The sequence below is a fragment of the Sapajus apella genome, unplaced genomic scaffold (genome assembly GCF_009761245.1).
Source record: "Sapajus apella isolate SASKATOON/1434 unplaced genomic scaffold, GSC_monkey_1.0 scaffold50, whole genome shotgun sequence".
NCBI lineage: Eukaryota > Metazoa > Chordata > Mammalia > Primates > Cebidae > Sapajus > Sapajus apella.
This window is the reverse complement of record NW_022436990.1, coordinates 10,498,610-10,522,436: the sequence shown is the minus strand read 5'-3', so window position 1 is coordinate 10,522,436 and position 23,827 is coordinate 10,498,610. Positions and strand designations below refer to the sequence as shown.

General features: G+C 38.2%; 1 protein-coding gene across 2 annotated transcripts in view; it reads left to right on the top strand.

The window, feature by feature from the left end:
* Positions 1-23,827, top strand: part of AKAP6 (A-kinase anchoring protein 6) — a 685,039-nt gene that overhangs the window by 264,469 nt on the left and 396,743 nt on the right. For both annotated transcript variants that reach the window (XM_032242689.1, XM_032242690.1), the window contains one exon: positions 4,135-4,492. In XM_032242689.1, coding sequence (XP_032098580.1) covers positions 4,169-4,492 — 324 coding nt within the window. In that variant the 5' untranslated portion in view covers positions 4,135-4,168. The remainder of the gene's footprint in view (positions 1-4,134; positions 4,493-23,827) is intronic.

Sequence of the window (23,827 nt, the reverse complement as noted above, 5' to 3'; positions counted from 1 at the left end):
TAGGCAGGAAGCTTCTAAGAGCTTTGAAATCTCTGGATAAATTATCCTAGGCAGTCACAGATTCTTAGGGCAAATGGGATCTTACTGACTATCTAGCTCAATTTATCATTTTACAGATGAAGAAACTGAGGCCAAGAAATGTGTGGAGTGTTTTGCCCCAAATCATATAAAACTGCAGTGTGCTTAGTGCACAGACTGATGGTATATATGGAAATGTTGCAGGTTGGGGCATAAATCGCATTGAGCTAATTCTTTGGTGTGCTTTTTAGTTTACAGTAGGATGTGTATTCCAAAGAAGGCCCTACCTTCATTTAGGAGTTTCAGAGAAAACACAGTTACTAAGCACTGTTTTTCAGTTGTGCAGGGTTTATGGACAGGGTTTTGCGGGTGAGTATGTATGTGTGAGCGTAGCTTAAACAGTTCATTGTATAATGGCCTGGCTCAGCATTCAGTTTTCTAGTTTCAATGACTCTGGTTTTCTAGAAGAGGGAACCACTGTGACACCAGTATCTTCATTTGTAACCAGTTCCATATTCTTGAACTAGAAATCTTATTAACCTTTATGTATCAGATTCCTTCTCTGGGATTGTGCTTCTAAACTTACCCCCAGAGTACAGTGAGTTTTGGGGAAATTGGAATCAGCATGTGTGAGGCTGTGGTGTGGTTTATGAAGAAGTGGTATGGTAGCTCACTCTTCCTGGAGTTTTATCCCTGTCAGTGAAATTTTGTTATCTTCTAATTTTTTTAATAGCAAGGTTTACTATTATTGTTACTTTTAAAACTGAATACAAGTGTGGTTAAAAATGTGGTGTGTCTGCCTTATATTCATGGGAAAAGAAAAATGTATGGGGTATGGATTTCTGTCTTTTGCAGTCAGGCAGAGAAAGCTGTTGAATTGAAGCCTGAAGCCATTCTCTAAGACAGTTATCAAAGTGATAAACCTACTTTATGATATATATTTTGCTTTTTGCAAGTAAAATTTTTTTTAAATTTATTTTACAAATTTTTAAAAATTTATCTGTAATTCTCATCATCATTTAACTCAAAAATTAGATGCCCAAGAAATTAGGGGAAGGGATTATGCTGCAGTATTGGAAAGATTCTGAAAAAATATGTCATAGGAGTAACTTAGGTCTTCAGGCTTTTGTCAACTCAACAAGCCTTCTTTATTTCCACTCCTCATTCTTGTATGAAAAGATACATGTTTCTAGCCAAATTGGAAGTATTTTTAAAAGTTTCCCCTCTATTTTGATATGTAAAAATAATTTTGCTTTTTTGCTGAATATTTGTTACTCTACAAATATGAGCTACTTTTTGACAATCACATTTAATTTCCGATCTTTTGGTCAGTCACCTTTCATATTTGGGGGACTAATGTTAAAAACTACCTTGAATATGTAGAACCAGAAAAAAAATTACAAAAGAAAAAGAAATTCATTACCTTGAGTAGAAGAAGCTGCTCCTGAGACTAAAAATAGTGCTTATTCAGGCAAGGACTTCATGACTAAAACACCAAAAGCAATGGCAACAAAAGCCAAAACAGACAAATGGGATCTAATTAAACTTAAGAGTTTCTGCACAGCAAAAGAAACAATCATTAGAGTAAACCGGCAACCAACAGAATGGGAAAAAATTTATGCAATCTACCCATCAGACAAAGGGCTAATATCCAGAATCTACAAAGAACTAAAGCAGATTTACAAGAAAACAAACAAACAAACAAACCCATTCAAAAGTGGGCAAAGGATATGAACAGACACTTCTCCAAAGAAGACATATATGAGGCCAACAAACATATGAAAAGATGCTCATCATCACTGATCATTAGAGAAATGCAAATCAAAACCACATTGAGATACCACCTCACGCCAGTTAGAATGGCAATCATTAAAAAATCTGCAGACAACAGATGCTGGAGAGGTTGTGGAGAAAATGGAACACTTTTACATTGTTGGTGGGAGTGTAAATTAGTTCAACCGTTATGGAAGACAGCGTGGTGATTCCTCAAGAATGTAGAAATAGAAATTGCATTTGACCCAGCAATCCCATTACTGGGTATATACCCAAGGGATTATAAATCGTTCTATTATAAAGATACATGCACATGTATGTTCATTGCAGTGCTGTTTTCGATAGCAAAGACCTGGAACCAACCCAAATGCCCATCGATGATAGACTGAACAAAAAAATGTGGCACATGGTGTGGCACATTCCACACCATGGAATACTATGCAGCCATAAAAAACGAAGAGTTCGTGTCCTTTGTAGAGACATGGATGAATCTAGAAACCATCATTCTCAGCAAACTGACACAAGAACAGAAAGCCAAACACTGCATGTTTTCACTCATAGGCAGGTGATGAACAATGAGAACACTTGGGCACAGGGAAGGGAACAACACTCACATGGCTAGGTGGGGAAGGGGTGGGGAGGGGACTGACAGTGAGGGGGACAGGGAAGATGGGGAGAGATAACACCGGGAGAAATGCCTGATGTAGGTGATGGGGGTATGGGGGTTGGAGACAGCAAACCACCATGGCAAGTACCTATGCAACAATCCTACAGGATGCAGGGTGTGCACAAGATGTACCCCAGAGCCCAAATTAAAAAAAAAAAAGTTTTTGTAAAAGTCTAAAAAAAATAAAAATAGTGCTTATTTATTTTAAAGTAGAAGAGGCTAAAAGTTGTTATTTTATACTAAATTGGTTCCAGAAAAAAGAGAAATTTAATAGCTGGATAATTAAACTAATATAATTTATCATAAAAAGCAACCTTATTTTATAATTAATTATACTTATGTTATTTTAACATATTTGTAATAGTTTATGTATTTCAGAGCAATTTGTTACCCTTAAAATTCCAGAAGCCTCTAAAAATTCCATATAACTATTAATATTTATTAATATAATTTAGATTGAGAGTTAATTAGATCTATTCAGTACAAGCCATGATTTATACTTTCTAGGAAAGTAAAGATTTGGGATTGTCACAGGTTATCATTTAACTAACACATCTCTTGAATTCAGTTCAGGGTCTTTTGTAATTAGAACATCTTCCCTCTGTTGTAGCTATCCCATGTATTGAATATGTTGATTTTATAGTCAAAATGATGTTTGGATACTTATAATAGAAAAGCCCAATATAATCCTGGCTTAAACAAGATAAAAGCTTGGATTTTCTCTCACATAAAAGAAGTCCAGGGCAGCAATCAGACCTGGTGCAGTAGCTTCTTGTTATCATGTGGGGTCGATATTTCTAGCCCCATGCACCACCATCCTCTACCCATCATACTCAAAGGCCTTTCTGGGTCTGAGTTACCAGCTGCTAGCTATCAAGTTCACATTACAGGCTGGAAGAAGGGGAAGAAAGTAGAAGGTCATAAAGGTGGGCCCTTCCTAATTGAGTCAGCTCCCTGTAAGCCGCTCTCCCAGAATCTCAATGCAGCATTTCCACTTATATCTCATTGGCCAGAATATGGCTACACATAGCTGCAAAGGAGATAGGGAATGTAGTTTTTTGGGTTTTTTTTTGAGACGGAGTTTCACTCATGTTACCCAGGCTGGAGTGCAATGGCGCGATCTCGGCTCACCGCAACCTCCGCCTCCTGGGTTCAGGCAATTCTCCTGCCTCAGCCTCCTGAGTAGCTGGGATTACAGGCACGCGCCACCATGCCCAGCTAATTTTTTGTAGTTTTAGTAGAGACGGGGTTTCACCGTGTTGACCAGGATGGTCTCGATCTCTTGACCTCGTGATCCACCCGCCTCGGCCTCCCAAAGTGCTGGGATTACAGGCTTGAGCCACTGCACCCGGCCAGGAATGTAGTTTTAAGTTCTGGTCAGGAACATGAATAGCTAACAACCAGGATTTTGTTACTAAGAAATGTGGGAAGAATAGATGAGAGTGGTGGGGGGAGAGTAGTCAATATCACAATGGTTTTGTGTTCATGTTATTTCCTGGCTCTGGGGACTACCATGCAGAAAATCAAAACACCTCCTTCTGTTTTTATTATGAGCTATGGTTTCTTAATTTAGAAATCTGGCTTAATTTAGAAATCCTGTTTCTTCTGTGAAGTATCATTTCTTTATTTGGCAATCTTGACTGACTCTTGCTTTCTTTTTTCCTCTTGCCTTTCAGCTGTTTTGGAAAGAAGTAAGGTTTAGACTTCTCCATGTTAACCATGAGCGTGACACTTTCCCCACTGAGGTCACAGGACCTGGATCCCATGGCTACTGATGCTTCACCCATGGCCATCAACATGACACCCACTGTGGAGCAGGGTGAGGGAGAAGAGGCAATGAAGGACATGGACTCTGACCAGCAGTATGAAAAGCCACCCCCACTACACACAGGGGCTGACTGGAAGATTGTCCTCCACTTACCTGAAATTGAGACCTGGCTCCGGATGACCTCAGAGAGGGTCCGAGACCTAACTTATTCAGTCCAGCAAGATTCAGACAGCAAGCATGTGGATGCTCATCTAGTTCAACTAAAGGTAAGGCAAGGTCTGTGATACTCTCAGGATAGGAGTTTTCAAAAGGCTGTGGCACCTACAGCCTGAGTTCTGTAATTTCCAATGAGGAATTGTTCAGGAAAAAAAGTACAGTAACAGATTTCAAACCATTATCTTTATAGGTAAACATGGAAAAAAATAATTCTTTTCTGATTTTACTTCATGTGCTGATTATCTAGAATACAAACCAGCCTTTGGTGATAGTACAGAGAAATGGGGAAAGGGAGGGGCATTTTGTGCATATCAAAATAAGTTATAAAGAATAAAAGTATTTAAAAACTCTTACAAAGGGTTTGATAAAAGATTCTCATAGGTAAAATATCAAACTCAGCTGTGATTGTTATGTGTCTATGACTATTATCTTCTGTTAAAGCCGATGCTGCCTTTGTGGAAAACAGTGAATGCTGGCAGAGTGGGGAAGGGCAATGTTCTTTTAGAATGAGTTGTTTCATCCAGGCTCAATGCATCATGTAGAACAAAGTTGACTTTATAACAACTCTCAAGTTCAGACATTAAAAAAAATGTCTGTGGCCTCTGATGCCCTTTAAAAGCCTGACTATTGGCAATAATGAAATGGAAGTGCTAGTAAATAGTGTTATTAATAGAGTTTTTGGCCTAGGGACCCCAGGATAAGGTGAACTTTGCCCTGCCATAGTCAGCCCTCTCTCCCAGGTCCTTGAGGGAAATACATACTCAGGTCAGTTACCTGTAGAGCAAGACAAGTTTATAACCAATCAGGGCACTGGCCACAAACCCAATGGTAAATTTCTAGTTGATTAGAAATGATACTAAGGAAACTTCCTTTACCTAAACTGATTCGTCCTAAATAATTTGAAATGAAAGGTCAAACATTGTTGGATCTTAACACTTAAATGATTTATAGGATGCAGCCATCAGCCTGAGTGGGAAAGATGGGCACTTAAAACGAAGCATAGATCCTAGATCAGAGCAGGTTCAGCCCTCTCTCGCTGATTCAGCAGATCCTGAGCCCAGCTGCTCCATTACAGAAAGTGTTCAAATGTGTGGGGCTGGGGGAGAGAACAAAAGAGCCAAAATCTTAAAGGTGACTGGGCTTCTCCCAGGTTGATCAGGCCTGGTGTCTCTTTTCTACAGGTTATTGTGAAAAAAAGTAGAAAAAGGTAACAGACAGATGGCAAGGAGTTAGCAGCAACAGAATGCAAACCCCAGCCATCTTTCTGCTGTGGCAGCAGGGAGTGATTTGACTGTCTGTGAAACGTGGTTTGTATAATCAGAATAGCAGCTCTCCAACTCCTTGAGGTTAGAGTGAAATGGAAATCTGGAGGCTCTTCTTTGCCCCCTTACCTTCTCTGTCCCATCTCAGGCTACACGTACATGTGGCTCCCATAAGTAGATATAGGGCTAGGCTTATAAGGAAAGTCTACTGCCCTCTAGAATCTTTCAGACTTAACACAGAAAAGGTGGTGAACAATAAAGGAGAATGGGGACAAAATGGAAATATCTTTTGAAGTCTCAGCAAAAAATAAAAAGTGTTGTTAAGGGCTATTAAAAACATTAATGGGTCAATTAACTTTAATTACATTAATAATTTGGAACTGAAAATTTAAATTTTAGTTCCAAATAAGAATATAAAGTTTTTGTGCAATAAACAGAGTTATATTTAGTGTTCGAGAAACCAACTCTAGGGTTATTTGTCTTTTTCTTATTGGAACTGCCTATCACCTTCTTACCTTGGTCAAAAGATATTTTACACCCACGCCATCAGCTCCATCCCTTAGTATGGTCTGCCTCCTCTGCTGAGAAAGGAGCCCCAGGAGGGCATGAAGTCAACACAGTAATCACATAGTAGTTACTCAATCAATAACTATTAAGAGGATAAATATAAATTGTCCTATGTTCCTTTTATTCTAGGAAATCGATCGTGACTTTTTGGGGGGCTAATTTCATTTGGTTACTTAACCAATAGAGCCCTTCCACATTGCGTATAAAGTCAGGGAGCCCTGGTTACTGCATGTGGCCTCGAAAAAGGGCACAGGTTTCCATTCCGTCCCTTAATCTGCTTAGTTAAGTTTCTCTTTTATTTGTGTAATATTTCTTTATTCCACCAAATAAACACTGTCATGCATTTTTTTCAAAAATATTTTGAATATATGTCACTTTTCTTGATTTCCATGTTGATCCGTAAGAATAAAGGGGAACTTGGGCACAGAGTTTCATTGTTTTTAGAAACACAACAAAATAACCTGTAGAAGCAGCTCTCAGTGGAGGCCTTTGGCAATGCAGACAGGCAGGCCCAGCTTGGGCACGGCCAGCTGTGATGGGGCATCTTAGCTTGGCTCTCACTATCTTGATAAGTTACTCAATTTATTCAATTACAGTGAAAAATAACTATCTCAAGGATGGGAATGCCCATGGATTTGAAGATCATCTAGGCACGATAATTTTCTAATTTTACAATTTATATATTCATCTCAATGTTTTCCCAGGAGCCCCAGCTGCCTAACTTGCATATCCGCTTGTGTCTCTAGTGGGCATCTCAAGCCCATCAAAGAGCTGTTAATCCTCTCCCAATCTTACCAGTTTCAGTAAATGTCACCACTTTGCTAAGCTAAAGCATGACTCTCTACCCCACATACATGTCTGTCAGCAAGTCCTGGGAATCCGTCTCCAAAATATGTCCTAAATTTACTCTCTTCTCCCCAAAATTACTGTTGCCATCCTACTCAAGTCACATCACTACTTGCCTAGGCTACTTTTAGAACTTTCTAACTAATCTTGCTGCTTCGTTTGCCTTTTGCCCTGCAGTTTATTCTCCACCCAGTAGCCAATGGGATCTTTAAATATGTAAGCTAGCATGGGGCTCAAGACTATAATGCTAGCACTTTGGGAGGCTGAGGTGGGTGGATTGCCTGAGCCAGGAATTTGAGACCAGCCTGGGCAGCACAGTGAAGCCTCCTCTCTACTAAAATAAAAAAATTAGTGGGCATAATGGTGTGCACTTGTACTCCCAGCTTCTCTGGAGGCTGAGGTGAGAGAACTACCTGAGCCTGGGAGGTTGAGGCTGCTCATGTTCCACTGCACTACAGCCTGGGTGACAAAGTGAGACTCTGTCTCAAAAAATAAAAAATATGTAAATGAGGTCATGTCACTTCCTTACTTCCTATTTGACTTACAATAAAACTCAAAGGTTTTTCCTGTGACTGTTCTTTGCTGCTTCTCTGGTCCTGGCTTCTGTACTTTTGTTCTTGTTCATAAAGCTCCAGGTTCACTGTAAGTTCCAAAGAAATGTTGGGCTTGCTCTCGTCTGACAGCTTTTCCTGTTCCCTCTGCGGAGTAACTCTCTTTCCCCATTTTTACATGGCAGATTCTGGATCCTCACCAAGCTATCAGCCAGAGGCACAGTTATGTTTAACATCTGGAGGTGCAAGCCTGGGAGCGGTTTGGGCAGGGATTGGCAGTGAGGAAGTAGGGCCTGTGCTGTGCATGATGAAGGGCTAGCACAGAAAAATAAGCTACCCATTACCTAACTTGTCTACACACTTCATACTCCCTTTCACATTGCTGGTTCTAGTCTTTTCATCATGCTCTTCTCTACCATCATGTCAATACATAACCTTTTAAAAAACGTAGTTGGAAAATGCTCGGGGTAGGCTCTGTCTCTGCTCTTATATTAAATGTCACTTTTTCAAATAAGCTATTCCTGATCCCTCTTCTTAAAACACCTACAACACAGCCATCATCTAGTCCATTACCTAACTTTATTATTATTATCATTATTATTATTTGAGACAGCATCTTATTCTGTCGCCCAGACTGGAGTACAGTGGTGCAATCTGGGCTCACCACAATCTTTGACTCCCAGGCTCAAGAGATCCTTCTGCCTCAGTCTCTCAAGTAGCTGGGACTACAAGTGCATGCCACCATGCCCAGCTAATGTTTATATTTTGTGTGATAGAGATGGGATGTCACCATGTTGCCTAGGCTGGTCTTGAAGATCATGACTCGAGTGATCTTCCAGCCTCTGCCTCCCAAAGTGCTGGGATTACAGATGTGAGCCACTGTGTCTGGCCTTTATTATTTTTTTAATGGTTCTTATCACTAGATGCAGTTATTTATTTATTTGCTTGTTTGTGTTTTCCCTAAGGACCTGAAATGTTGGATTTTCCACTGTATATCTGTTGTCTAGGACAGTGTAAGGCACTTAGAGAAGACTCAATTCACATCTGTGGTTGTATAGGTGAGTCCAAGCCTATGTGATCAGTGCCTTTTTTCCCCACATAAGGAAGGCTGCTCAGTGAGGACTGAATTAGGACAAAGGGATTGGATGAATCAAAGCCTGGTATGTTTGGGGCATTGCTCTCCCATTAGAAAGGGTCTGTGAGTGATTCAGAAGTCTGGGACATCTTTCCTGGGGAGTCTGCCCAGGAAAATCTATTCTTCTTCTGTAGATGGTTGTGCCTGGCCCCTCTCACATCCCCTTTTTTTGTTGTACTCCTTCTTTGGTAATGCTTTTGGTTAATAAGCATACTTTCAGGTCTTCTAAACCCAGAGCCACTCTTTTACTTTAAAAGTGACTATCTTCTGGTCACTGTGTTGATCCTCAAGTTTATTTCCCAGAGACTACTCTTATCTCCCTTATTTCCAAGTTCTTAGGGGAAATTTTACTTCCAGAATGAACTACAGACAACTGTTATAAAGTTCCCACTGGGGAATGATTGTTCTTGAGAGTTAATAAAAACAGAGATTAAAAATTAGAATCAATGAAATATACTACACTATTTTTTTTCCATTATTTTTGAAACTGAAAATGCAACCTACATATTTTGCTTCTTAGCTTCCAGATACCCTTCAGTAAGAAGTATGAGAAACCCGCTGAACCAAATTTAGAATCTCTCCCCCTTCTTTGGATTCAGAAGCTGTGCTGTACAGGAAAACCAGATAAAGAACCTTAAAAGGTTTTGATTTTAACTGAGACCTCTGGTTTGGTTGAATGTATTTGGGTGCTAAAGAGGCAAAGTAGGTACCTCTGCTTCCTGATTAACAGTCGTCTTAGGGAGAATATTATTTGTTTTACTGGAAATGTGATAGCAGGAAAAAGGCAAGATGTAGACTAGCTAGTACAGGCTAAATCGTGTGGCTGGATAACAGACAGAAGTCTTGAAGTGACTTTCTGGAATCAGCTCGCCCAAAACCTACATTAGATTGGTTCTATTCTAAGCCACCTCCACATGAGATTCGGGTCTATAACTTTGATTCTGACATGATTCTCAAAGTTAGAGTAGTCAACAGAGACTCTGTTTACAAGATGGTCTGACTGGACTGTACCTAGACTGAGATGCCTCTGACATCTGAATGCACATACCCAGTGATCACATGGGGTCTGGAGGGCATACTGGGAAAAAGGATTGAATCCTCTCCACAACTGGGATTTGGCACATCAGATGGACCTGATGGACTGAAGATGATGGAAGTCCAAGGATGATGGGGCTCCTGGGTGAGGAGTCTCTGTTATCATGGGACAAGGAGTCTGCCCCAGTGTGAGGGGAGGAAAGGGGATGGTGAGTTGTGGTACAGTATGTTCCTAGCCCTGGAACCTGGGCTGGCATCAGGACAGCGTGGATAGCTAATGAGGGGAAAGCGCTATGGATGTGACTTGGAGGAGCCCCTCAGTGGCTGAAGCCTTGTTCAGCAGGTACAAAGGGGAAGATTATTCTCTTTCTCCCACTGCTGGAACATAACCAATAAGCTCTGCCTAAGATGGCAGTGGTGCCACCAAGGTGACAACGGTGGAGTCTGGGCTCCATAGTTGTGACAGTGAGCAACAACCAGGGTTGATTCATGGGCATATCTAAACACACCCTTGGATTCTCATAAATTCTTGATAAGGGAATTAACTGTGAGTAGAACTAAACTTCTGACATTAAAAGTTACTGGCTTGGAGGATTCCGATCTTAATGTTAAATTGACTGTGTGTTAAAGCCTGAAGCATTCAATTTATACCATCTTTGAGTGGTTCCCAGTACATCTTAAATATAATAAGCCCTGGTTTAAGATTGAAGGCAAAATATCTTTCTTTTCTGGAAAGAACAGTTGTTTTCCTTTTTGTCCTTCGGACCACTGTTTTTCAACAAATAGGTCTTAACTCATTTAGCAGGTTGTGAAATCAATTTAGTGCATTAAAAAGCTAAACAATGAATTAGAATAGGATTACATGAATAATGATAAGTGCTATGTTGTACAACTTGGTTTAATTAAAACTAAGTTCTTGGTCATGGTGTAAAAATGTATTTCTTTGAGTCAAGACCAGAACAGTTTGATAGTGACTGCTGTAGGCCATTCCCAACTTTCCTTAAGATCTTTGATATGTACTTTAATTTTGGAACATATTATGCAAGGAAATGTAATATGGTGCTGTTTTGTGTAACATTATTGTTTTAATTCTTATATGGGATTAAAATTTACATGAAATATTCATTAAATTTGGCAACCCCAAAAGCATATCCCAAATCTCTATAAATTGGAAGATGAGGCTGATGTATTTGTTGATGGATATGAGGATGTTAACATTTATAATTTTCCTAAAGCCCAGATTTGTGGCTGTAATCCTTTTTTTGGTTGATGGGTGCTATGATCTCAAAATTTATATGTTGAAACTTAATTGCCAATGCGATAGTATTTAAGAGGTGGGGTCTTCAGGAGTTGATTAAGTAATAAGGGGTCTATGCTCATGAATGAAATTAGTAACGTCATGAAGAAAGGTTCCAGGGAGCTAAGGCAGCAACAAAGTGCTATCTTGGAGGTAGAGAGTAAGCCCTCACCAGACACAGAATTTGGTGGTGCCTTGATCCTAGACTTTCCAGCCTCCAGAACCATGAGAAATAAATTTCTAGTATTTATAAATTACCAAGTTGAAAGTGTTTTGTTATAGCAGTCTGAATGACTGACTGTATGTTTTCCTTAGGGGATGTCTTCTTATGGAAGCTCAATACTACTGATCAAGTATATAGGCAGTGTGGTTTTCTTATGGTGCTTACTAGTGGAAATGCTTTTTATACAATTAGTGCTAAGACTGTGTAAGAATATTTGGTATCATCAACTAATAAAAATGATTAAAATAAAAAGGATATCTGATATTTGAATGGCTAATTTTGTATATTTAGAATACCTAATTATGGGGAAAAAATCTATCTCAGTTAATTGTTGAGTAATTATATCTCTCTCCCATCTAATGCTGGAAAACAGGTTGAGTGATAAATAAATCCTTTTTTGATTGTTGAATCATTAATGTATTTTCATCATGATTTGGGGAGATGATCTAAGCCTCAGACCTGGCACCTGTTTTGGACTACTTATGAACTCTCTTAGTTATGATAGAAAAATTAATGTTGGTGGTTCTTGGCACATTATTGTGGAAGATCTTTAGCTATACATGAATCTTAGCCATATGCACTATGTATTTAGAGCTCAGGATGGCAGCATTCATTGTCAGGGTGGCTCAATCAGTCTAACAGATTTTCTAGCTGTGTAATTTTTCGTTAGCAAAAGTAGCATGGAAACTGATGATTATCACAGATTATACAATTTGAAAGAAATAATGAAAACAGTTTAGAGAAAAGTATACATTTCATAAAAGGATTTTGAGAAAAATCTAAAGAAACTGGCATTACTTTATTACAGAAGTGTTACTGGGTTTTGTTACTAAAAGATGTTTGTTTAATAATGTCACCATGAGCTCTCACTGAACAACAATAGCCATCTGTTTTTGTGGTCCCACAGAATTAGATATTTGTAGGGGCATCCACCAGAGGTAGGATATGAGTTAACTCTTCCCTTGCCTTGAGAGTTTTCACTTCAATTGCATTCATAGAGTATCTAATATATACGAGGAGTTTTACTTACAATATCTTATGTAATCCTCACAACAACCCTCTGTTAGAAATGAGGAGACTGAGTCTCAAAAGGTTTGACAACTTGGGAGTCAAACCATGTATTTTGAGCCTCAAGTCTCATATTCTTTCTATTTTGGTGCACTGGCTTCATACACTTCTGCAGGTGTGAGAAATTTGAGTGGCTATAAAGTATAAGATAATAGTTCTGGCTAGTTACAGTGGCATGTGCCTGTAGTCCCAGCTACTGCGGAGGCTGAGACAGGAGGATTACTTGAGTCCAGGAGTTCTGAGCAGTAATGTTCTATGCCAATTGGATGTCCACACCAAATTCGGTATCAGTATGGTGACCTCCTGGAAGCAGAAGACCATCTGATTGCCTAAGAAGGGGTAAACTGAACCAGGCTGGAAATGGAACAGTTCAAAACTCCCATGCTGATCAGTATTGGGATCACATCTGTGAATAGCCACTTCTCTCCAGCCTGAGCAACATAGCAAGAGCCTGTTTCTAAAAAAACAAAAAAAAAAAATGAAAAAAAAAAAAACCTGGTTTTCTTACACTCCACAGTTAAGAGGAATGGATGTGAAGGTTGGGGTTTATTTTATTAAGAAGATCCAACCTATGTGTATTTTAATTCATCATAAGTAGGAATGTGAGCGATTTGAAATAGGGACATAGAGGAAGTCCTGGGGTCCCTTTGAGTAGGGATGTCATAGCTACCTTGAATAAGGTACCTATGCTGCTACCTTTCCCACTCTGCTATCTTCAAAATTTTACATCTCAAAAGAAGGGAAACATGATCTAATTAAAGTGAAAAGGAAGTAAAGTGTGAATGTGAATGACTAGTATCCTAACATGGAGGTGAGTGAAACATGAAATGAACATTTTTAATGAGAACTGTTAACAAATCCATTGATTTCAAGCTATAGCATATGTAGAGACCATGGTCTCACCCTTGGCTGCACAGTAGTATCTTCTGGGAGGCTTTAAAAAACCCATTGCCCAGGCCATGTTCCAGAGCAGCCACCTCAGAATCTGAGTTTGGACCCAGGCATCAGTCTTTTAAAGACTCCCCAGGTGATTCCATTGGATAGCCAAAGCTGACAACACCTGGAAGGAGATGCTTCAGAGCAGAGGGTTTTTGGGTACATCTTGCTTCTTCCATTCATTCTCCCTTTCCTTCCAAACAGACAGCCAAGAATTTAAATACACCTTTTTTTTTTTTTTATCCTCAGGAGCAAGGGCTTCTATCTGATTTGTTTGAACTTCAGTTTTTTAAGTAACTTCATAAAGTCAGTATAAGCAAAGGGAAGGAAGGGAATAAGTACATGCCAAACACTTGCCTATATACTTTAAATGTACTATCTATGTTATTATCTTAGCTTTTTAAATACAAAAGAAAAAACCAGCCTAGATAAAGCAAATATTTCTCTCTCATTTGATTCTCACAACAACTCATTGAACTGGAAATCATCTTACAGAGCAGTCCAGGCACAGGAGGGCTGCCCATCTATGGTTTTGCAGGTTACATATGAATGGCACCTGTTGAAATTGTGCAGTGTACCATCTGCAGGGCCTTATGTGGTTACTTTGTATAGGTATGGGAGATACAAAACACCTTTGTATCTTTGTATAGGCAAAGGTGTTTTGAATATGAAAGACAGAATGGTCCTTTTCTTGTCTGGAGCCAAGGAATGATGGGAGGTGCATATGTGTGTGTGTGTGTGTGTGTGTGTGTGTGTGTGTGTGTGTGTGTATATATATATATATATATATATATATATATATATATGACTGAGCTTGGTGGAAACACATTATGAAGGACCACGAAAACTTAAAATGGCTCAAAGAAGTCTGGGCTTGATACAGTAGTCATAAAGACATCCATAAACAAAGTAATAATGTGGTAAAACCTGTGTCTTAGGATGATTTTGCAAGTGTATGCGGGTTCATCTGGAAAGGGGAGAGATGTGAGACAGTTATGAGCCTGTTGAGTAAGTGATGCAGAGTAGCTGGACTTGGGTGGTGGAAGTGGGAAGCAAGGAAAAGTTCATCAGACCACAGGGCAAGCAGAGGAGTTAGAGGCGATTGGTCTTCTCAGTTCAAATTGCCCTCATCAGGCTCAAATTGAACTTATATGTCTCTAGTCACTTGGTATTAGGGCTGAGGGTTGTTTTTCTTTGTATAAATGTGAATAGAATAAAAAGGAACAGAATAGAAATCTCTGTGTCCACTTTAACAATGTGGCTGCTATCAGTGGGCTTTTTGGTGTAAGCTGCTTCTATTTTTCTGTGATACTTTAGTGTATCAATTTTCTTCAATATTTGAATAAGGAAGATTTGCCAAATATTAAATGGAAAAGGAATATGTGAAATGCAGTATGAGAAATGATCTGCTGTTCTCTCAAGAAAGAGGGAATGATTATAAGTTCTACTGGAGAATTAGTAAGTCTGACAAACTGGCCTTTGGCTTGCATTTTTTCTTCTTTCCAAAAACGTAATTTCTATCAAAAGGGTCTACAAAGTAATTCAAGCAATAGTTTAACAATGGCTGCATCTTCAACATTCACCTCTGCAAAGGGAAAATGGAATCCATTTCTGTAATGGTGAGCGTCAGGCATTAGCTACGTGATGAGGAGAGAGATTGTCACCAGGGTGATTCTTGAGTCCTTCAAATGATATCATGTAGGAGACTATCTCTTATGTATGTATCTATGCTCCCATCCTGGAAATAAGTAGGAATAAAGTGTGGTTTCATAAAACATTTAAGTGCAGTATTTACTTCCATTAGCTTCTATCTATCGTCCCAGAGTCCAAATGCTTGGGCATGGCCTCTAATTTCCTTCAAAATCTAGACCAGCTGGCCCGTTGTTCCTTCTCTTGACATTTCCCTTCCTGCACCTCTAACAAGCCATGCCTATTCAGAAATCCATAACTTGGAATATTGTTTCTTCTGTCTTGGGAAATTACCTCATTTTTTACCCCAAACTTCTCTGCCTGTAAAAATTGCTGTACATCCTCTGAATCATACCTAAAATGTCATCTGCTTCATTAAAACATCTTGCCAGCCAAGCTGCTTAATCCTTCAGTGTGTTTCCCAGTTCTTTCCTTTTTTTTTGAGATGGAGTCTTACTCTATTGGCCCAGCTGGAGTGCAGTGGCATAGTCTTGGCTCACTGCGACCTCTGCCTCCCCAGGTTCAAATAATTCTTCTGCCTCAGTCTCCTGAGTATCTGGGACTATAGGCATGTGGCACCACATCCATCTAATTTTTTTGTACTTTTAGTTGAGATGGGGTTTTGCCACGTTGGCCAGGCTGATCTTGAACTCCTGACCTCAAGCTATCTGCCCACCTTGGCCACCCAAAGTGCTGGGATTACAGGTGTGAGCCACTGCACCCAGCTGATTCTCCCGTTATTTTCATATGGCGTCTATCATGTCATAATCATGGACAGAGCATTCAATTTGAGATATTACAGTCCAGCTGTTTTTTACCGTTCCATAAGTATATATCTGTGTTGATACATTTGTATGACTTTGACATCCAGAGAAGAAAACAATTAGCATAAAACATGTTTCCTTTATTTTATTGATTATATACATAGAAACTAATAGACTTGTAAATAATTGTTTAAGGCAGATCATCCTTAGGGAAAGTTAGTTCCCATACGTATACTGGAAATCTGAATGTTTGAATCAGATTCCTGGATGTGCTGGATATTTTGTATTTAGGGATGATTTGAGGAAGAAATCCTCACCTCAAAAGTTCTATTTGCAATTTTATATGTAATGCATCAAAGAATATTTAAAGGTAAATTATGTTGGTTGATAACTTGATGTCATTACTATAAGATGAGATTCAAAGATGATGTATTTTAGCTTATTTGAATTTTCTGTGCAATATTCTGTATTGACAAATGTGGGATTTGTATAAGTGGGTGAACAGTTACCTCATTATAATGGCAAAACTATTTGTTAAATATCATATGGACTTGATGTGTTCAATTCTATATAAATGTGTTAATTCTGGTAGTTCTCCCTTGTGTGTGTATATATATTTATACACACATCTGTTGGATTGTGTTCTTTTATAATGAGTAATGAGCTAGGTAAATAAAAAATGAATCTAAACTTTATATGGATTAATACAGAAGATATCATTTTGTGTATGTAGGATATAAAGTTTCCTTTTCATTTTTCTTCTTTCTGCTTCTTTTGATTTACATATATCTCTTCTTAGTAGCTATACACCTGAGATGTCTGTATTTTTAAAAATAATATTTCTTTGTACTATCATAGATTAAGTTATAGACATGTAAGAATAGATTGTTAGAAAATGGTAAATTTTCTCAGCTAATAGACATCTTGCTTTTTTGTTATTTTTTTTTTTTAATTTTCAAGATTGTTGGGCTTAGCATTTCCTATAGCTCTACAAGTAACTGTTTTTTTGTCTACCACAGGATCAAAAGTATAAATATTTTTTAACTGTTTAATGTGGTTATTTTAAAATTCAGTACACCTTTAGAAATGCAATTCCATGAATGTGTTACAGGTTTCCAGAACAACTTTATTGACACTTAAAGCACAAGACTTTATAAAGACAATGTATTTATTTGATAGAATTTTATGGTTTCTGCTTTTATTTTAAAAGGCAAACATGGTATATGTTTTACTCCTCACACTTAAATTATTTGTTTGTTTGTGGTCTTTTACTGATGTTTGTTATAGATTTGTTAGCCAAATATAGCAAAAAAGTCTTATTCTGAAATGAAACTATTTAAGATGATTATGTTTCCCTTTCCTCATATTATGACCCAGCTAGACATCACCGCATGAATTCTACATTCACAACTGTTCTCAGCCATATTTGACTTAAAGCTAGTGATTCAAGGCCTAGCAAACAAATTGTCTCCCTGCTGAAAAAGGTTCATGCACACTCAGCCCACACTGCTTTGAGAGCACCTTGTTTCTTCATACATAATTTAGCACCAGTGTTTACTGCCTCCCATTCTTACTTGCTTTTTTCATGTGTTGTTTTCTAGTTTCCTCAAACAAAGCTAAATGCTTTTTAAGGGCAGTTTCTCCTACTTTTTTTTGTATAAAATTACAAATTCTATTTTGGTTAACTAATTGACTGAATCCTCGTGTTATGATTTAAAATTTTTCTTCTGCTCTTTCTAACTGGCATTGGCATACTAAGGAAACCATAACTTCCCAAAGTTATGGTTTGACATTTCAGCAAATAATAAAATATATTCACAAGTATTTAAAAATTATTGTAATTGTTCACAGAAGCTTTGGGGTTAGCTCTTGGCCAAAAAAGCAAAATTTTGCTGGAATTAACCCAGAGCAAAATTTGACATTAAAAAAAAAATAAGAATGAGATGTTGAGTAACTTTAAGTTTCTTCAAAGACAGCAGACTCCAGTTAATATAACCTAAAGTTTTGGTCCAGTTAAATCTTGAAACCCTTTGAAAGTCTTTTATTAATTCAGTTCTTCAAAATTATCAGTGTATCACATAATCATGTTTGAGAGAAAGTAGAGTTATGCCTCTCCCTCTACCTTGGACTAGTTGGAAGCTTAATATTCATTTACATCCATTCTCTGTTCAAGTGAGAGGATGTGCTCACTCATGACATTCTCTCTAACAGCTCCTACAGTGAGACTCTTGGTTTCAAAGGTGAAAACAAGTGCACCAACATATTTAAATCAGTCACAAATCTACTCACACACACTGCTTTTTCTGTAGTAAGGAGAGCAAATGGGAAGAATGAGAAATGCACTGGACATTGTGATTAATGATGCCCAGAACAAAAGGTCCTGTTTCAGGGAAGCATCTATAAATGAGGTGAAGTTGAGTGATTTTCATTTGTAGTTGGATAACAATATCTCAGTGGCAGTTTCTCTTTGTCTTTAATTGCCTGGACTAGAACCAGAATCTAGTATCCACATCTTATCACTAACTTTATAATGTGGCAGTGTCTCTCTTTTCCAGGTCTCAGCTTCTTCATTATAAACAGAGGGAACTATAGAGTACCTCTTTTTTTTTTTTTTTTTTTTTTCAGGAGCCCTCCTGTCTCAGAAACCTATGGCTCCCCAGTGCTTGGGCAGCACGTCCTCACTTAACGTTGTTGTACATTCTTGGAAACTGTGACTTTTGACACAAAGACAAAGCATATAATAAAACCAGTATTTTGTTCTCATCAATATTATAACGAAATAACATTATTTGATGACCTACTATAAGTCCTTTCACTTAAAGTCACAGTTTCCAAAAACCTATCCACGACAGCATTGAGTGAGGACTTCCTGGATGGTCATGCCTGACCTCCTTTGTGTGCTGTGGAAAGCCTCACAAAATCTGAATCCTGCTCACCTTCCCAGCCTCATCTGCCAATGGCTCCAGTGGACTCCTGACTATCCCCAAATATGTTCCTGATTTCACACCTTTGCTCAAAGTGTTCCGTCTTGATCGTCCTATGGGAAACTTACATTTATCCTTCAGGGCCCAGGTTAAATGCCTCCTCCCCTGGGGAGACTTTCCTGCTTTAGGGAAGAGGGGATTCTCTGCTCCGATTGCCTCTTGAGTTTCATCCCTGTTGGTCCTAATGCCTGGGACCTGGCTGCTGTCTTTCTGGTCTGGGACTTCATGCAGGAGAGGGTCAGCCATGTTCTCTGTGAAGCTCTTTTCTTTTCTTTTTTTTTTTTTTAGAGGAAGAAAGAAAGAAAGAGTAAGAATAAAAAAAAAAAAAAAAGAATGAAGGAGAGGAAGAAAGAGGAAGAGGGAGAGAGAACAGGGGTGTTGCTTTATTGCCCGGGCTAGAATGCAGTCTAAAAATGGGTATGCCTGTAATTGTGTTTAATAATAGAGACATTAAAAAAAATGAGGGAAGAAAATAACTAATAAGCAGCCAACCAATATTTCATTTAAACCTATAAATAGGTGTGATGTTGTACTGATAAGAGTGTATATTTTGTGTATTTAAAGTGGAGAGTTCTATAAATGTTAATTAAGTCTACTTGTTCCGGATCCGAGTCCAAGTCCTAGATATCGATGTTAACTTTCTGTCTCATTGATCTGCCTAATATTGATATTGAAGTCTCCCACTACTATTGTGTGGGAGTCCAAGTCTCTTTATAAGTCTTATATATCTGGGTATTCCTGTATTGGGTGCGTATGTATTTAGGATCTTTAGCTCTTCTTGTTACATTGATCCTTTTATCATTACGCATCTGAATGAAGACCCTTTTTTCTCTTAAAGTTTCTCAAGTCCTTTACTCTTCTAGTAACAATGCAAGCGAGCTACCTATCCTTTATGCTTTCTTTTCCTCAAAGCACATAGATTATCTCAGTTAATCTTTAAAATAATACCTGGCCCTCTAATGTGGGACTGGAGGTACAGAGAGGGTAATTGACTTGCCTAAAGTCACACGACTACAAAGTGACAGAGCTAGGAACAAAAACTAGGTCTTTCTATCCCTAAAGTCTGTGTTAACCTTTTTAGATTGGTTATTATTTAAGAATATGATGAAAACTATAAAAAATCTTCTCACGATATTGCACACACATGCCAATAATATTTTGCATACTACATCAAGACACCCTTTGAAGCCCATTCATGGGGGACTCCAGGTTAATACCTGTACTATACTATATCATATTGCTTTTTTGGTTCACTTTTTTTCTGATTTCAAAATGGAAAGATTCTGATAGAGAAAGGGAGATATTAACGATCATACTTGATTCCACTATCTTATATTTAACAAAAGATAGACACCTAGATTCTTGTTTGCATTAGGTTTCCTCACATATATGAGCATCAGGAGCTTTGGGGAAGCTGTTATTCCCAGGTAAAAGATGAGATTACAGGAGAAATCTTCACCTTGAAAAATTCACTCTCCAGTCTGCTCTTTAATGACTGAATTTCTTTTACCCTCCACAAAGGCTTTCTATAATCAGAGGTTAGGCATTAAAAATCAATATCATTGGGATAAGTAATGCATTCACTTCCATTTACATCAATACCACAGCAGTCATGGTGACTTATGCCTGTAATTCCAGTACTTTGGGAGGCCGAGGCAGGTGGATCATTTGAGGTCAGGAGTTTGAGACCAGATTTGCCAACATGGTAAAACCCCATCTCTACTTAAAAAAAAAAAAATTAGCTGGACGTGGTGGTGCACACCTGTAATCCCAGCTACTTGGGAGGCTGAGGCAGGAGAATTGCTTGAACCCAGGAGGCAGAGGTTGCAGTGAGCCACGTTAGTGCCACTGCACTCCAGCCTGGGCAACAGAGCTAGACTCCATCTCAAAAAAAGAAAAAAACAAAAGAAAGGAAGAAAAACCTGAGACTTCCTTAAAAGAGGTTTTTTTGATGGAGAAGAAAGCTCTAGTCCCATAAAAAGGGAGGGGAAAGACTTCAGAAAGAGGCTTTGCCAGTAAGCTGCCATTTTTACCTGGAGTCAAATGGCCTGAAGACTGATAATCTAATTTAAGTAGAATAAACCAGATTCCAAGCAAGTAGGTAGTAACTGCTAAAATAGTTGAAGGTATTCTTGAAACTGGATTGGGGCTGTCTTCTAGAATTTATAGGGTATATTAAGATGTTCTGGCCCCTTTTCTTGATAGTGGTTAATTTAGTTCAAACTGCCTCAGATTTCAGAAGCACACTGAGAGCAATAAAAGCTTGATGCCTCTTTAGTATCAGCCAGCTTTTAATAGGAGTTCTTCGAATTAGTGATAGTTGTCATGCCTGCCCTCATGCCTCCTTTTTGCCTGCTGGCTGGTTCCAGGAGTGAGGCAGAGTGGGAAGCATCCAGGATTTGGAGATGGCAGGCCTAGTTCTGCTCCAGTTTCTGCTACTTACTTGAAGTTGGACACCAGGCAATTCAGTAACTTTTATGAGCCTTAATTTCCTTAGCTGTAAATATTCACTTCTGAAGGCTATTGTAAAAATCAAGTAAGATCATTCTTTAGAAGAATTTTGAAATTTCTCTAATGCTACATGAAATGTTAGTAGTTCTGATTGTGATTCTATACCAATCCAAATACTGCTTGCTGATTTTGTGATGGTGGTAGGGTGAGCTGGATGTCTGTGTGTGTGTGTGTGTGTGTGTGTGTGTGTGTGTGTGTGTGACAGAGAGAGAAAAAGAGAGAGATTGATTTGTGCCAACTTATATATACTACCAGTCAAAATACGCCCTTCTATAATTTGGTTTTGGTCGTTAAAACACAATGAAGTATAGGAAATACAGCCTCAATTAACAAGGCCTGCAAGGGGCAGGGAGTATTTTGTTTGAAATTTTTAGTTAACAGAATGAGATAAAAATAAATTTGATTTCCCATTATACTATTTTGTTTTTACTGTGTATTAGTACACTTTCTCTCCCAAAATTCAATTGCATAGTACTGAACATACCTAAAGCTTTCTCAGGATTAAATATACTCAAGTTTTTGAAGTCGTCACTTGAAATACCATTTTCATGTAAGAGCAACAGATTTGGATGTATTAAGAAATTTACACAGCAAGTTGGCTCCTTCTTTAAATATCTGCTCTTGAGGTTTCTTTTTTTCCTCCTAAAAAGTAGAGGGTAGGGGAATCCAATTAATTGAGGGCCTTGGTTAGTTATAGTTTCATTGTTAAGAATGCTACAATTTGGGCCAATTCAATCTTTAAGAAAGCTTCTTTAAATCCCAAATATAGAAAAAAAATCCCTTCTATATGAATATGTTTACTGGATCTTGTTTATAATAGTAAAATGTTGAAGATAACATAAATGAGGAAAGTGGTTTTATTATGTTTTATCTAGCTAATATCTGGTAGTGGAGAAAATTATTGCTTTATATTTACAAGTGGATTGGAATTGGGAAATACTTATAAACAAACACATATGCCTCCTACTTTATGCAGGTCTGAAAGTCAGATTAGCATTTAGCTAGTTTGCATGACTCCTCAAGACTAAATTTTATACTGGCTCGTATACGAAAAAATAAGATATTTTGTTCCTTCAGTAATTTTGATATAATCAAAGCTTGTCAGAAAAACAAAATGAGCTTTCTAATTACTACATATGCACTCAGTGAGTTGAATAATTTGTTATCCTTAAAAAAAAACTTGATCCTGCTTTTGATGTTCCAGTTCCTGTTTTCTGCTTTTTTCCATTTATCACTCTTTCTTTCTGGCCTGTTCTGCAGAGTTAGCACAAAAGATATAGCTTTATTTGTATACAGCTATTTATTTGCTAGTAATGGACTAGTATCTAGGAAACTTGCCAAATTAGCATAATTATGCCAAAGTATAGAAGCTATGTGTATAAAGTGTGCACTTGGCCCTAATGTTGCAGGCATTGCAGCTTTTTAGGTAAAGCTGTTGTTGACCAATTTATTCCTGTATCTTCTAGTTATCTGCTAGACACAAGTTGGTTGTTTTTATTGTTGTTGTTTAAACAGAACATTTAATTTTTTAAATTTTAAAGTAACGCATAAAATAACTATGTTGACTGTGTTGCCCAATATGGTAGTTACATGTGGCTATTTAGATTTAAATAAATTAAAATAAAACTGAAAAAAAAATTCTTAGTCACACTAGCCACAATTTTTTTTTAATTGTACTTTAGGTCATGGGATTCACATATAGACCATGTAGGATTGTTGCATAGGTACACACATGGCAATGTGGTTTGCTGCCTCCATTCCCCCATCACCTACATCTGGCATTTCTCCCCATGTTATCCCTCCCTGACCTCCCCACCTCCTCCCCGGCTGTCCCTCTCTTGGCCCCCTACAACAGACCCCAGTGTGTGATGCTTCCCTCCCTCTGTCCATGTGTTCTCATTGTTCAACACCTGTCTATGAGTGAGAACCTGTGGTGTTTGATTTTCTGTTTTTGTGGAAGTTTGCTGAGAATGATGGTTTCCAGATTCATCCATGTCCCTACAAAGGACACGAACTCATCATTTCTTAAGGCTGCATGGTATTCCATGGTGTATATGTGCCACATTTTCCTTGTCCAGTCTATCATCTATGGGCATTTGGGTTGGTTTCAGGTCTTTGCTATTGTAAACAGTGTCACTATGAACATATTTGTGCATGTGTCTTTATAATAGAATGACTTATAATCCTTTGGGTATATACCCAGTAATGGCATTGCTGGGTCAAATGGAATTTCTATTTCTAGAACCTTGAGGAAGCGCCACACTGTCTTCCACAATGGTTGAACTAGTTTACTCTCCCACCAACAGTGTAAAAGTGTTCCTTTTTCTCCACATCCTCTCCAGCATCTGTTATCTACAGATTTTTTAATGCTTACCATTCTAATTGGCATGATGTGGTATCTCAATGTGGTTTGATTTGCATTTCTCTAATAATCAGTGATGATGAGCATTTTTTCCTGTTTTTTGGCCTCATGTATGTCTTCTTTTTTGTTGTTGTTGTTTTTTTTTGTTTTTTGTT